This window comes from Saccopteryx bilineata, chromosome 12 (assembly GCF_036850765.1).
Source record: "Saccopteryx bilineata isolate mSacBil1 chromosome 12, mSacBil1_pri_phased_curated, whole genome shotgun sequence".
NCBI lineage: Eukaryota > Metazoa > Chordata > Mammalia > Chiroptera > Emballonuridae > Saccopteryx > Saccopteryx bilineata.
Window position 1 is genome coordinate 45,091,701 of NC_089501.1, and position 16,480 is coordinate 45,108,180.

Genomic DNA, 16,480 nt, shown 5'->3' on the forward strand with positions numbered 1-16,480 from the left:
CAGGCTCACCAGCTTGAGTGTGGGGGCACCAGATATTGACATGACCCCATGGTCACTGGCTTGAGCCCAAAAGTCACAAACTTAAACTGAAGCTCATTGGTTTGAGCAAAGTATCACTGGCTCATCTGGAGCCCCTCCCCCATCAAGGCACATGTGAGAAAGCAATCAATGAACAACTAAAATGCCACAACTATGAGTTGATGCTTCTCATCCCTCTCCCTTCCTATCTATCTATTCCTCTCTCTCTCTCTCTCTCTCTCTCTCTCTCTCTCTCTCTCTCACTCACACACACACACACACACACACACACACACACACACACATAAAAGGAAGCATGCTAGGAATGGCACGGATCCCTTTCTGGCCCATTATTGGATCCCTGGATAATAGAAGAAGTAGAACCACGAAAGGACAGTAGCACCCTTGCAGAAATGATATTGTAATGCTGTGGTCCTCCGAGTGTGGCTGCTGGCCTCAGCTTCATCGTCATCATCATTTGGGAACCTGTTCAAAATGCAAATTCTTTTTTTAAAGTTTTTTATTTATTGATTTTAGTGAGAGAGGAAGGGGGAGAGAAAGAGACAGAAACATCAATCTGCTCCTGCATGTGCCCTGACTGGGGATCGAACCAGTGACCTCTGTGCTTCAAGGAAATGCCCCAACCGAGCATCCAGTCAGGGCCAAATGCAAACTCTTGAGCCCAGCCTGGAAGGACTGAGTTAGGCACCCTGGGGGCGGGGTCACAATCTGTTTTAGCTGGCCCTTCAGGAGATTTTGATGTGCTGAAGTCTTAGGACTGCTGTGGTAATACAAGACTACAAAACGGATTTATGTTAATTGCCTCAATGATGGAATAAATAGGTTAAAAGTTGAGAAAGCTTTCCCCTTCCTGATCTCCCCCACTCCCACCCAACCACCCACCTAATCGCTTCTGCCCCCCAGAAATGTTTGCACCTTTGGGAAAAGATTGTTTGAGCCACGTGGGGGGTTGAATCCCTCCTGTCTCCCATGGGCTGGGTCACCTCAGAAAAGTTACTTAATAACTCCTCTGGACCTGTTTCCTTGTAGGTAATAATGGATGCATCTGACAAGGTTGCTGGGAGGAGTCAGGGTTCGCACTTAGAACACAGACACCCATCCAGCCATTCTTCTTTTTTTTTAAATATTAAAATTTTATTCAGTTTAGAGAGGAGAGAGAGAATAAGAGAGGGGGAGGGAGAGAGAAAGGGGGGAGGAGTAGGAAGCATCAACTCCCATATATGCCTAGACCAGAGAAGTGCAGGATTTCAAACAAGTGACCTCAGCATTCCCAGGTCAACACTTTATCCACTGTGCCACCACAGGTCAGGCCATGAGGTTTTTTTTTGTTTTTTTTTTTAAAGATTTTATTTATTCATTTGAGAGGGGAGAGAGAGAGAAAGGGGGGAGGAGCAGGAAGCATCAACTCCCATATGTGCCTTGACCAGGTAAACCCAGGGTTTCGAACTGGCAACCTCAGCATTCCAGGTGGATGCTTTATCCACTGCGCCACCATAGGTCAGGCCCCATGAGATCTTTATATATCTCCACAGACATCAGGGAGTTTGGGCAGGGCAGGTATCCTTTTCCAGAGAATAGCAGAAGCTTGAATCAAGACTTTAATTAACCCTTTCAAGTTCACAGATATACTGCTCACAAAAATTAGGAGATACTTCTAAATGAATATGAAGCAATAAAATATCCCCTAATTTTTGTGAGCAGTGTATGTTGATCTGACCCCGAGAATGAAACCACAGAATAGCGTTTCATCCTGGGCCATTTTTTTTCACACTAAAGATTCTCAGTCTAATTAATTTTATTCAGAGCTGGGTATAAAAGTTGTACAAGCAAGTTCTAGTAAAGGTAGATTAATTGATCTGGATCTGTTAGTGTAATTTACTTTTAATTTGCTTAAAACTTTCTAAGCCTAAATCTTGTTTACCTGCAAATAATGTATAGCAAAACTTTTTTTTTTTCTAGACAAAAGTGGATGACTGAAACAAAGCAAAATGCAATGGAAGGATTTTGAAGGTTATGAAAATTGTCATGAAAATACAGTCCACCTGGAGTAAAAGTTAGACTCCGTTATAATCACTTACATCCCCCATGCAAAATATTGCCTTAGAATTAATTTGAATTTGTGATGAGGTCTCCCCTGCACCCATCAAATTCCCAACAACAGGAGGTATCTCTCCACCTCCCACCATCCCCAACCATCCTTCTAAGTGTCTGTGTCTTTTTATTTATTTATTTAGAAGATTTTATTTATTGATTTGACAGAAAAGGAATGGGGTGGGGAAAGAAATGAGAAGTATCAACTTATAGTTGCTTCATTTGAATCATTCATTGCTTGTTTGTCATATGTACCTTGACTGGGCAAGCCCAGGATTTCAAATTGGTGACCTCAGCATCCCAGGTCAATGTTCTATGCACTGTGCCACCACAGGTCAGGCTACCTGTGTCTTTTTAAACACAGCAATTTGGTGTATTAACCTGAAATGTGTGAGTGGAAGCCTGACATTTTGAATTGAAGGACTTATTTTGAATGCCTTTGCTCTTTCTTTTTTTTAAAAATTTATTGGCCCCTTGCCTGACCTGTGGTGGCGCAGTGGATAAAGCGTTGACCTGGAATGCTGAGGTCGCCGGTTCGAAACCCTGGGCTTGCCTGGTCAAGGCACATATGGGAGTTGAAGCTTCCTGCTCCTCCCTACCTTCTCTCTCTCTCTCTCTCCTCTAAAAAATGAATAAATAAATAAAAATAATTAAAAAAAAAATTTATTGGCCCTGGCAGGTTAGCTCAGTGGTAGAGCATCTGCCAGGCGAGTGGATGTCCTGGGTTCAATTACCGGTCAAAGCACATACGAGAAGTGACCATCTGCTTCTCCACCCCTCCCTCCTTCCTTCTCTCTCTTCCCCTCCCTCAGCCATACTCAGTTGGAGCAAGTTGGCCCCAGGCGCTGAGGATGGCTCTATGGCCTCGACTCAGGTGCTAAAAACAGCTCAGTTGCTGAACAACAGAGCAACAGCCCCAGATGGATAGAGCATCACCCCATAGGGGGACTGCTTGCTGGATTCCAGTCAGGGCACATGGGGGAATCTGTCTCTCTGCCTCCCCACTTCTCACTTAAGAAAAAAAAAATTATTTTAGAGAGAGGAGAGAGAGCTAGGAGAGAAAAGCATCAACTCATAGTTGTTTCTTGTATGTGCTTGACTGGGTAAGCCCAGAGTTTTGAACAGGCGACCTCAGCCTTCCAGGTTGTTTGTTGCTTTTTGCACTGTGCCACCACAGTGGAAGATTATTCTAAAACAATTTTTTAAAACTAATCTATTGATTTTAGAGAGAGAGACAGAAGCATCAATCTGTTTCTGTATGTGTTCTGACTGGGAATCAAATTGGCAATCTTTGTGTATCGGGATGATACTCCCACCAACTGATCTATCCGGCCAGAGCTGCTGTTCCTTTTCTTACAAGATTAAATTACAAACAACAATAGTGGCCAGTTTCTGACTTTAACAAGGTTTGGGGTCCACTCTATTCTGCATTCTTACATCATTATCCAAAGCTGCCTTATTTATCAGTGTCACTGAAAAATAACCAACAGATACTTTTTAATAGCAATGCGTTCTTCCCATTAAAGCCACTGTTCCTATGGTAAAATAAAATCCTACGGTACTTTACAATTTATTATTATTTTTTGCAACACTTGCTGGATGAGTGACTTTTCATTGTTTGCCCCATGATAGAAAAAGCAGAACCAGTGGCCTTAACAAGGGCTAGTAGGAGAATGACGACTCAGATGAAGCTGCCATTTCTAAAGCTTATTTAAGCTGGTACTCTCAGAAACTCAGAATAAGGTGTTAAATGTATAACTACTGGGAGTAACCAGGCATGAAGCATTCCAGAGTAGGGTGAGTGGGTGTCCTTATCTGCACTGAGAATCTGGCATTGTGCAGGGCAGTCATGGTCACTGTGGAGAAGGCGTCTGAAAGCTGATGCTAAGAGCCCCCACACCCCTGACCCCCAACAATGAGGAGCTGAACACAGTGCCTGTCTTACTCGCCACCAAGCTGCTGGAGCTGAATGAGGGCTGGCTGGTATCTCCCCCTTCTCCTCACCCACATCTCTTGTGATAATAATCTAGCTTTATATAGCATGAATATGTGTCACCTTTAGTGAAATGCTCCTCAGCGTTTTTCTTCCTTGTAAAAGAAATGCTATCTCCAAACCCATTTCTGGTCAAACTTTGTTCATAGCATCTTCACATAGTCTACCCATTTGAATCTCACAATATTACGACACAAGGCACTAATCAATGTCTTCATTTTACAAATGTGCAAAATGCCATTCAAGCCAGGAAGTCACCCAAAGTTCTGCAGAGAGGAGAGACACAGCAAGAAAAGAACTCCTTGCCTGACCAAGGCGGTGGTGCAGTGGATAGAGCGTCGGACTGGGACGCAGAGGACGCAGGCTCGAGACCCCAAGGTCGCCAGCTTGAGCACGGGCTCATCTGATTTGAGCTAGGCTCACCAGCTTGGACCCAAGGTCGCTGGCTTGAGCAAGGGGTCACTCGGTCAGCTGTAGCCCCCCTACCCCTGTCAAGGCACATATGAGAAAGCAATCAATGAACAACTGGGAAGCCGCAACGAAGAATTGATGTTTCTCATCTCTCTCCCTTCCTGTCTGTCCTTCTCACTGATTCTCTGTCTTTGCCAAAAAAAAAAAAAAAAAAAAGAAAAGGACTCCTCAGGTGACACTCCCAACTTCCCCCTCTTGCACCTTTTCGGGCTGACAAAGTAATACATAGATAAAACCGTATGTCCATTAATTAAATGTTTATTCAATGAAAGTATGTATAAAAACTTACAAATCTGAGAACTCAACTATACATGAAATAGGGTGCCGGGAGAGTCAGTTTTAACATACACGTACAGCACAGCTATGAACTATTCTTCCCTCTCCCCTTCAGTCCACATTTCTGGCTTCTGTTTTGTCCCGCGAGCCTGCTCTATTGGCCTAAGGGAAGACGAATGGACCAGTTTTACTGCTTTCATGCCAATAGAGGAAATTTTAGGTACTGAATAAAACTGAAGACTAAATATCAAAGTCACATTTTTTTTGTTTTTTTTTTTTTTATTTTCCCCAAACAGCATTAAGGTTTTTGGTCCTGATTTCTCTTTGCCATTTTTGATATTTCAACGAATGTTGCCAGTAAACTATTAACATTAATTTTTAAAACCATTAAAGTGAACACTTGTTCTGCCTCCCTCTAAGATTCTGCATCCTTTTCCCTATAGTAGACACACTGATTTAAAAGTAGCAGGACGGTGCTAAAACAAAGTTATCACTGGCAACTGCTAAAACAGCATGTCAATTGTATTCAGAAAGACCATTAATAGCATAGTACTTTCAAATCTGATTTTTAAAACCAACAAAGTTGTCAGAAACGAAAATACAGTATTTTGTTGTTCAACTTTGAAAGAAACCAGCAATTAGATAAGGCATGTGCATTAATTCACCTGTTTGTAGCAAGTATCCACATATTTTCTCCTACAAAAACACAAACTCACAGCTTGTCACGTTTTAGCCAAAAATTAAGATTGCCATCACATTATTACTTTTTCTATGTGTTTCGTTCAAGTAGGTTTCTTGACTAATGATTTTTCTTGACTGGACATAATCTCAAAGGATGCACTCTGAAATAAGACACGTGGAGGATGAATACTAAGAACGCTCTCTTGGGTTTAAGGTTTTCCACACCAAGATTTTGCATAGTACAGAGCCCAGCTGTGTCTCAGCGAAGCATGCTGTATTTTCTGACATTGTTTTTCTGAGAAGGAAGACACTACTCAGGGAAGGTCATAATTTTAGCTTACCAAATTGCATTCTGGTGGTTTTGTTTTGTTATATACCCTTCATTAGTTCCAAGTATGCTTTTAAATAATCTAAAACTCAAAGTCCCTTCGAATTTACAGGTACTACTGACTATTATCTCTCCGATATCCCCTGAATTAAAGTAAGTGTTCAGGTTTATAATGCACAGCGCCTTTAAGGAGGGGGGCTGGGGACGGGGGGTGGGGCTGTTGGTATCATGCCATGGAGAACTCTAGTTCTGAATTGGGAAAGGGAAGGAAAACAGTCTCTGTAAAAATGAGTTTTAAAAAGGTAAGTAACATTCAGTCTAACAACACCGTTTCCTGTTCCTTTTTAATGCTGGCTAACACGGGGTGGTCTGGTTCTGTCACTTCGGAGTCTCCACCGCCCAGGAGGATGGACCGCCCTTCGTCCAGGGCAAAGACATCCGAGTGCTGGTTTTGGCACGAGTGTTTAACAACCTCGTTGGGAGTCGAGAACGTTTTGTCACACAGGTTGCATTTGTAGGGCTTGTTAGTTTGTACCAACATGTTGTCCATCTGACTGCCTTCCTCGAACGTGCAGAGCTCCAGGGTCTGTTTGTCCACCATCGTGTACGTGTCGATGCTCTGGTTGAGGCACACGTGCCGGGCAGCCTGGTTGGCCCTGCAAAAGCTCTTGTCACAAGTGCTGCACTTGAAAGGCTTCCCGGTGTGTATGTACATGTGCTCCCGCCAGTGGCTCTTCTGGATAAACTTGCGCCCACATATCGTGCACTCGTACTTGCGCCTCTTGACCTCCCTCTCTTGGTCCGCCTGCTCCAAGTTGTCGATGTCCGCGATGTCCGAGGGCGGCGGCGTCTCCGAGTGCTGCTGCCCGTCGATGATGGGCGAGTCGGAGATGTGCTGCAGCTCACTGTCACTGATCATCCCCGCCTCGGGCACCTCCATGGCGTCCTTCCCCAGCTCCGCGGGGCCGCTGCACAGAGACAGGGGCCCGCGGCCGTCCCCGGGCTGGCTGGCCGGGAAGGGGACCCCAGTGTGGATCTGCAGGTGTTCCCGCAGGCTGCTCCGGAGTGTGAAGCGCCGCCCGCACAGGTGGCAGGCGTAGTACTTCGGAAAGCTGCCGTTCCTCTTCATGATGCTGGGCTTGACGTGGGCGATGGTGAGGGGCGCGGGCTGCTCGTCAGAGGAGGAGGCTTCCAGGTTGGTCTCCTCCCCGGGAGCAGGGGGAGGAACGGGCGTGGAAACGAGTTCTGGAGACAGGGAGGTCTGCAGGGGGTCCGAGGGCGTCAGGTGTGTCCGATTCACCGGGGGCAGATTGGAAGGCAGCTGAGAGAGCTGCGCGGCTTCAGGTACCTGCTCCTGGCACATCCTGGAGGGCGGGGGCCGCGGCTCTCGCCCAAGTTTCTCAGGCGCTGAAGCAATCTTGCTGGCCTGTCTCAGCTGATGGTCGGCGATCTGAATGCCATACAAGGAAGAAGCCAGTGGGAAAACTTGCTCGGGGTGGGAAAAGGCCCCCTGACTGGCCAGGCTGGCTTCCTGGATCAGAGGGTAAGCGTGCAGAAACTTGATCCCCTGTTCCAGCCGAACGGGGTCGATCAGCTGAGGCGCCATCTTTCCAGTGTACATCAGGTGTAAGAGATAGCTGAAGATATCCGGCTGGATGTCAGTCGGTTTCAAACGGACACATTCACTGAAAGAAACAAGTGAGAAGTCAATGTCAATCCCTGTCTCAAACGATGACATCAAGCCTGAGGAGAAAAACAGGCACATTTTGCATTTCCTACTGTTAGTAAGTTTCACGAAACGAATCAAATACTCAAGAAGGTAATGGAATCTATATAATTTAATGTTAATTATATGAAGAACAGAGAGAAATATAATGTTTTAGAGGACTGAGAAAGGAAAAGTTCATGTTAACAAATGTGATATCCTAACTCAGACTCTTGAAGCAGTTTTTCTCCTAGTAATTTCTGTCAAACTGTATCAAATCTATGTTTTATGGAGAGGATTCATTACTTCCTATCAGTCTGAGAGGTCTGCGACCCAGTAACGGTTAGGAACCACTGACCTGACACATCTTTTGGCTAAAAGTCTAGGCTTATGTATTGATCCAATGCCACCCAGAGCTCGGTAGAGACTATAAGGTAAGTCCAACAATCGGCCTGATTAGAAAGTTTCACTTGTAGAATGACCTGGGAGCTGAACTAGTATGGACAAGTGCGGAAGCGTAAGATGACAGAAGCGGAGGAAAAAAAGCCCAAGCCTGTCTGTTCTGAGACTCAGATCTGCGTCCAGCGTGCTGTGGAAGCGTTGCAGAGACGGGCCCAGAAAGCCAGCCACGTTCCAGCTCGAGTGCACTCGGATCACCTTCCCAACACTGCCAGACTGCATTTGAAAGTGGTCCCAGGACAACGCCGTTCCTTGTCAGATGTCATCGTCACCGTCAGGACTGCAGCTGGGCTTGCCTGGCGATACCTCACTTCGCTGCCGTTAAGTCTCCTATTACAAATAAGGGCCTGAAGTTCAAAGGTCTTCCTATCTTGCTCAGTATCACAGAATTCGTTAGTGGTGAAATTGGGATTTAAATCTGGGTCTAATTCCAAAGCCAGGACACCAACATTCTTTAGAGCATTAAAACAGTCCTGTGTAGTAGATGAGGCAGATTTGACAGACATGGAAACCGAGGTCCCAAACCGTTAAGTGACAGAGCAGAGGCATCTACAGCAGTTGTGGTATTGTTGATTTCCTAACTCCTTAGACTTTAGTGTTTGCATCATCCCAGAAAAGGCCTCCTGATTCAAGCAGCAATAGATAAGAGGTCCCCAAGAGCTCTTCCTGGACCAGTAGCAATGATAGAAGTTCCACTGCATTATTACAAATCAGTGAGATATAGCTCTGCATAATATGGAGCATAGGCTATCATCCACTGAGTGAATATACTGTAGAGACAATGTGTTTTCACTCCAAAGTCATTTCCTTAAATACCATTAGATTTTATAACTATTAAGATTTTTTTGAATAGTTCATGTTTTTTTTTAAATTTTAAACCATTTTTTATTTTCAGTTACAGTTGACATACAATATCATATTTGTTTCAGGTGTACACCCCAGTGACTAGATATTATATAACTTACTAAGTAAATCTCGTACCTATCTGGCATCACACATAGTTATTAGAACATTAGTGACTATATTCCCTACGCTGTACATTACATCCTCATGACTATTCTGTTAACGACCAATTTATACACTTCTCAACCTTTTTCACCCTTTCCCGAACCCCTGCCCATCTAGCCAGGGTCACAATGCTCTGTGTACCTAGGAGCCCGTTTCTGTTCTGCTTGTTCATTTACTTTGTTTTTCAGACTCAGTTGTTGATAGATGTGTATTTATTGCCATTTATTACTCCTATTTTTGATCTGTCTTCTCCTTTTTCTCCTTCTTCTTAAGGAAGACCCTTTAACATTTTTTTAAACATAAGTGATAGGTACTTAAAAATTGATTTTAGCGAGAGAAGAAAGAGAGAGAGAAGGGGGGAGAAGTGGGAAGCATTAACTCGTAATAGTTAATGTAAGAAATTTCTAGACGTGTAAGAATTTTTTTTTTTTTGTATTTCTCTGAAGTTGGAAACGGGGAGGCAGTCAGACTCCCGCATGTGCCCGACCGGGATCCACCCGGCACGCCCACCAGGGGGCGATGCTCTGCCCATCTGGGGCATTGCTCTGTTGCCACCAGAGCCATTCTAGCACTTGAGGCAGAGGCCATGGAACCATCCTCAGCGCCCGGGCCAACTTTGCTCCAATGGAGCCTTGGCTGCAGGAGGGGAAGAGAGAGACAGAGAGAAAGGAGAGGGGGAGGGGCGGAGAAGCAGATGGGCACTTCTCCTGTGTGCCCTGGCCGGGAATCGAACCCAGGACTCCTGCACGCCAGGCCGACGCTCTACCACTGAGCCAACCGGCCAGGGTGACCTGTAAGAATTTTTTATAAGTTTATTTGAGCCAAACTGTTGAAAACTGAAGGGAAGCAAAGTCTCAATGGACTGAGAAGGTGCTCTGGAAAATGTCACTGCTAATTTTACACATCAGAATCAAGGGAACGACGTAAGGGGAGGTATAGGAAACTGGTGATGGATCAGGGAGATGGGAGAAAGCAAAGCAGGGGAATCTCGGGAGTGGATAAAAAATAGAAACGTATGTGCTGAAACTTCTTTTACATAGGCAGGAACAAGACAGTTAAGTTAATGATTCACAGGATAATAACAGTAACAAGGAGTTTATTGGTTCCTGCTCAGGTGGGGTGCCCGCCCTGAGGTGGGCAGAGAAAGAAGACGACCCTGACATTTCAAAGACATGTTCAGACAGGCTTGATTAGGTACGGATTGACCTTTGTTTACTCGAGGACAGACTACCCCATGAACTGCTTTTGCTGAGAAAGTTTTCATTTTGACCATCCTGTGTGATTACTTCAGGTCCCTGAGTTTGCAAGGTCATTGTGCAGGGCTCACCTGAGCTTGTCAGGTTTAGTCTGTGGCTCCATATTGTATTTTTTTCGTCCACATGTGCCTCAACTGGGCAATGCTGGGGCCTCGGACCTGTGACCTCGGACCTGTGACCTCAGCACGCCAGGTCATGGCTCTACCCACTGTTCTACCACAGGTCAGGCTAAAATTTCTTGTAATACAGATTTACTAATGAACTCCTTTAGCTTTTTCTTGCCTGGGAGAAAATTTTTATATGTCCTTCGATTCTGAATGATAGCCTTGCTGGGTAGAGTAATCTTGGTTGTAGGTCCTTGCCTTTCATCACTTTGAATATTTCTTGCCAATCTCTTCTGGCCTGCAGAGTTTCTGTTGAGAAATCCGCCGACCTGGTAGATGACTAATTGCTTTTCTCTGGCTGCTTTTAAGACTCTCCCTGTCTTCTATGCGAGGGATTCACCTCAGGGAGACCGACTGGAAGAACTGGCTGGGACCACTGTGGAGGGTCAGCCATGCAGGGCCCACTCTGTGGAGGGTCAGCCATGCAGGGCCCACTCTGTGGAGGGTCAGCCATGCAGGGCCCACTCTGTGGAGGGTCAGCTCTGCAGGGCCCACTCTGTGGAGGGTCAGCTCTGCAGGGCCCACTCTGTGGAGGGTCAGCTCTGCAGGGCCCACTCTGTGGAGGGTCAGCTCTGCAGGGCCCACTCTGTGGAGCAGGACTTGCTTCATTGGTGCTCTGGTGGCTACTGCGTCTTCCCCTCGAGTGTGCCCCGCTCGGGGAAGCTGTCCACTGGGTGTGCTGGCTCTCGGTCCTCCAGGCGGTGCAGGCCAGGTCAGCACTGCCTGTGTTCTGCCCAGGGCTACCCAGCAGGAGCTATGAAGCAATCTGCAGGTGACTGCTACTTGTGCTGGGCTTGGAGGCGTCCAGGCGAGGCCAAGCTCTGAACAAAGACTGGCTACGCTAGCGCCAGGGCTGGGGCCACTCAGCGAGAGATCCAGGGCGTGTGGAGGCCAGATGCTGATTGTCTGAGAGATTATAGGAAAGTCTGAAGTGTGAGTCAAGACAGGCCATCCCTATGGAAAGGCCACTGGATACAGCTTGGGTGGGTCTGCAAGCCGGGTGGGGTGGGGTCTCAGGGAATTACCAAGGCAGGTGAGCAGCCTCAGCCAGGTGGATGGAGACTCAGCTATGGCACTTGCCTACTGGCTCTGTTGGGGGAGCGCTCAGAAAAGGCACAGTAACTTCTGCCAGCACTTCTGTCTGGGAGAAAGCTGCTCCTCCAGCTCTGGCCTGCTGCTGGACAATTCAGTTCCTCCCCAAGTGTCCCTTGTGGCTTTTGAGCTGCTGCCCCAGCAATGGAGCTCAGAGGGACTGAGTCTGAGCAAGTTCGTGAGTAGGGGCCCTTTAAGAGGAACCGCCTGGGACTCCTGTTGCCTCCATCTCCCGCAGTCACAATCCATACTGGTTTCTGTAGCCAGAAGTTATGGGGACTTCTCTTCCTGGCACTGGAACCCTAGGCTTGGGGGCCTGGTGTGGGGCTGGGACTCCTTGTCCTCAGAGAGTACTTGTGCTGTTGAGATACCCCTCCTGATTTTAAAGAGCCATGCGTGGGTACGGGACTAGCCAGTTCCACATCTCTGCCCTGGCTACCAGTCTCGAGGTGGCTTCGTCTTCCATTCCCAGTGTAGGACTTCCACTCAGCTAGACTTCAGGCAGTTCTGAATGATGGCTGTCCTGCATGTGGTTGTAATTTTGATATGGTTGTGGGAGGGTGCGAGCGTCGTATTTACCTATGTTGCCGTCTTGATTAGCTGGATGTCATCAGTTTTAACTATACCACTTTGAATTCTTTTTGGCTCCATTAGCTGTTTTATCTTATTAACACATAGTTTACAACATGCTAAAATATTAACAGTATACTCAGCTCTTCTAAATTTCGTGTTTTATTCTATTTAAAAAAGTGACTGTAAGTTTGTGACAGAAAAGATTTGAATAATTAGTATATTGATATTGTTTAAGATGAATGCACACAAATAATCATGTAATAAATATCTGACTACAAAGTGTGGAGCCAAGAATGAAGGCCAAGCACAAGAACTAGCACCCTTGATGGTACAGAGAGGGAGTTACAGGACTCTCTGTTCAAAAGACATACAGGCCATGGGTATCTTTAGTTGGACTCTTTTTCTAGTCCTTTATATGACGTGTTTCCTTTAACTAGGAATTCAGATGCAGGCGGTCTTCCCTGTGAGCACAAGGTGAGTGGCAGCAGTATTCTATGTGTACTGTAACACAGTTAGATGCTCTAGGAAGTTCAATATTCAGAATAAGGCTTCAGAGATTGTGTGGTGAAGAACAGTTGAATAAAGTGAGGAGGGGACCTCCCGGGGAAAGGCAGAGGCCCAGGGAATGGGGAGACAGCCTTCAGAGATGCAACTCACCCCCGGGAGCTGACGAAGGACTATTGCTCTAGGCAGAAGGAAGGGACAGAGTTCGGGAGCCTGTCTGTCCCCCAGGAAAGAAGAGTGACGGCAGAAATCTCAAATCAGGCCTGTGCTTTTCAGCATCCATAAGCAGTACCAAACAGAGCCCTTTTCTCTAAAAGCTTTGTTGTAAGTTTTGTCATTTCTCCTCACTGGTTATTGTACAGGTTGTTCTCTGTCCAAAGCCTGTGAATGGGGGCGACTGGACAGCATACATCTCAAGTTTTAAAGAATTTATGTGCAGTCTCTGATGGCAGAGAAGAGACGGGGAGGTGGTCACAGTGCACACTCCAGCCAGGCCCGGAAGGGTCCTAAAGAGCTGGTGAGAAAGCCCCAGGACAGGAAGGCGGGGTCCCTGGGGGTTACTGCCCGGGCCAAGGGAGTTTTCCAGACACCAATTTACCTTGATTTGGTCATTACACATTTTTTTTCTTAAAGCAGAAGCACATGTATACACACAGACATGTACGAAGTTTGTTTTAAGAAGTTCCTTAAGTCCGACACCAGCAGTCTTGATCCTTCACCGCCTTCACTCCCAGCAGCTAGACCGCCTTTCCTAATCACTCAGCTCGCTCTATGAGCCACTCCGGTCATTTCCAAGTCCTCCGGGGAGAGCACAGCTCCCCACAATACAATTGTACCCGAGCGGCTTGATTTGCAGATGTCTGACACAGCACTTCCATGTAAGGGAAGCAGTGTTAGCACAGCTACAAGCTCTTCATCATCATCTTTCACAGTAATTTACAATTTCAACTTTTCCTTCACATTCTGGTCTTAACATGAGCCCAAAGAACTTTGAAAATAAGATTTTCAAACGTTAGACATTGTCAGAGGCTGTACTTATCCACGCCTGTCTCAAATCTGCAGTCCTACAGGGTTTAAAACTTATTACTGAGAGTAGTCGACACAGGACAGAGACATCTAGTGGTAACTACAGACAAAACACTCTAAGCCAGGGGTCGGGAACCTATGGCTCGCGAGCCAGATACAGCTCTTTTGATGGCTGCATCTGGCTCGCAGACAAATCTTTAATAAAAAAAAAAATAACGTTAAAAATAGAAAACATTCTCATGTATTACAATCCATTCATTTCCTACCGCTCATGTTCATGGTTGCGGTTGGCTGGAGCCAATCACAGCTGTCCTCTGGAACAACACCAAATTTTTATTGGATAATGTGTAACGTACACGGGTTGTTGTATGACTCTCACGAAATTACATTTTAAAATATGTGGCATTCATGGCTCTCTCAGCCAAAAAGGTTCCCGACCCCTGCTCTAAGCAAAGGGTGAAAAATCGATCCTCTCCGCCAGTATCTTAAGTAGCCAGGAGGCAGTTCTTAGTGGCTTGCAAACAAGGTCCTGGCTTAAAAACACGTCTCTGGTCTCCACCCAGTATTTGCCTAGTCCTGATGAAGTTGGAAAGGCCACTGGGCGGCAGGCCCCGTGGCTGTGCCACTGCTGGGGCAGTAACACATAACACACTACGGCTTAAACTTGGGATCCATCAACAGATGCATCACATTCCCTTGTTGGAAAGGCCTCTATTTACTGCTGGACAATTAAGAGAGGCTTCTTGCATCTATTTAAAACTCGTAACCTTGTATCCTTCTACTCTTCTACATTAAAATCTCCCCCTTTACAAGGCAGGTTTTAATTCACTGTACTGGGACGTCTAAGTACACATTAGCTATGGAGTCTCGGAGAATGGAGTCAGTGAATGAAGCCAAGTCTTTGACGAGGAAGTGAAAGGGAGCATCCTTAGAGTGAAGGTCAAACGTACAAACACCTGAACTATACACGGTTAAAAAGACTTGCAGAACCCAGTCTCTGCCCTCAGGAACCACACATGGAGGCAGGGAGGAGTACACCAACACCAGCCTCAGAGGGGCCGTGGAGAGGGCTGATACAGTGGGCAGTGTGCTAGGCGGGGTGAGGGAGGGAGGGCTCTGGCTCACTCTGAGTAGGGGTCCCATTAGGGGAGGGGTCACGGACAAGTGAGCTGGCCTCTGGTGGTGATTTTCAAGCGTTTTAGAACCTGCAGTTCCTATTTAGTCTGGGACACCGACTTCTTTTCCTTTAGATTGTCAAATAAGAAAGTAACGACAGCGAACACAATAGCTGTCCAGTGTGAATTAATCAAAATTATTTCTCTCTTTCTTTTCTTTCTTTTTTTTTTTGTCAGATCAGCAAAAAATATATATATTTTGTGTGCTGCAGAATTTTAGCAGTTTATGTGTGCCGTGAGATGAAAAAGGTTGAAAATCTCTGACTTAGGGGGTGGGCAGAATCCCAGCAAAACATGTGGTTCAGGGGGGGTTGAAGTGTCAAGGGGGTGGGTGTTGCAGCGGGGGTGTCACGGGGGTAGGGGGAGGTAGGGGGTAGGGGTAGGGGCATGTCGTGGGGGTGGGGGTGATCACTGATAAGGCTTCCAGGCTGCGGGGCTTTGAAAGACAGGATAGGAATCCGTGTGCTATTTTGATACGCGGCGGGGACCCTCTGGGTTTGCAATCACAGGAATAGCACAATCTGGGAGGTTTCCGATATCAAACGCACACTACAGTCAAAGCAACGTTCAGGAATACTGAGCTGACCGCACATGGAGAGGATTAGGAAATGAAAGTGAAAAGGGGAAGGAAAGGACTAACAGGAAAGGTATTATGAAGAAAACCTGATTTGGGAACCTGTAAAACATGATTTTAAGGAGATTTAAAGTAAGGGTTTCTCAAAGATAAAAAAATGGGGGGGGGAGGAAGGACCTCAGGCAAGACTTAATTCAGTTTTAGATATGCTAAATGGAATGAGGGGAGGAAATACAATTGTAATTGTCGTCTGGCAGGCAGCCTGGGGCCTTGGGAAATTAAGATCAAGGTCAGAGCTGGAAACGGGCTTCCAGCAGAGAGGTCAGACCCAGGAAAGTGGTGCGCACCCATCAAGAGAGAGCACAGAGCAAGGAACGGGAGTCTGGACCACCACTCACCCAAACTCAGAGGGCAGAAAAGCAAGGGACAGCGGAGCGATCACATGCAGATGACGACCCTTAAGAAGGAAGGAAACAGTAGCAAACTGCAGAGGACAAGGCCCGCGCGGCGACTGGGGGGAGGGCAGGGGGGTTCTGGTGACGAGGTGACCTTGAGGAACGGGAGAGTGACAGGGCAGAGACCACAGTGCCCGCGGACGGGAAGAGCGTGGGCCGAGGCCAGGACCAGCGCGCCGTGGATCACCCTGAAGAACCTGCGCAAACAGAGGACAGGACTGCGGCACCGGAACTCACTCGGGCAGTCTTCGGAGGGCGGAAGCGCTGGCCCTTCACAGACTGGGGGCCGGGGCGGGCCTTAAAAGTATAAAATCAAATGGGCAGACTAAAAAAACTAAAGGGTGGGACCTGGGGCTTGAGGGCAGGAGGAAGACCCTTACCTTAAACATCCAGGGCCCTCTTCTCGAGATAGGCGAGATGTGGAGAAAGAACCAAGTAAAAATACTGGGATTGAGTCATTTTAAGAGCAACATGAAGAAAATTGGGGGGGGGGGGGCGGGGGGTTAATGCCTTTAAGCTTCTCATTAGAGAAGGAGACAAGGATAAATACTGGAAGTCGGGGACACTCAGGGGCTGGGGCTGGAGTAGGGAGAGGAAGACAGCAGTGAGG

At 46.7% G+C, this 16,480-nt stretch overlaps 1 protein-coding gene across 2 annotated transcripts in view; it reads right to left on the minus strand.

The window, feature by feature from the left end:
- Nucleotides 1–4,844: 4,844 nt before the first annotated feature.
- The window catches only part of ZBTB2 (zinc finger and BTB domain containing 2), a 30,484-nt gene continuing 18,848 nt past the window's right edge, over nucleotides 4,845–16,480 (minus strand). For both annotated transcript variants that reach the window (XM_066248315.1, XM_066248316.1), the window contains exon 3: nucleotides 4,845–7,564. In XM_066248315.1, coding sequence (XP_066104412.1) covers nucleotides 6,193–7,564 — 1,372 coding nt within the window. In that variant the 3' untranslated portion in view covers nucleotides 4,845–6,192. The remainder of the gene's footprint in view (nucleotides 7,565–16,480) is intronic.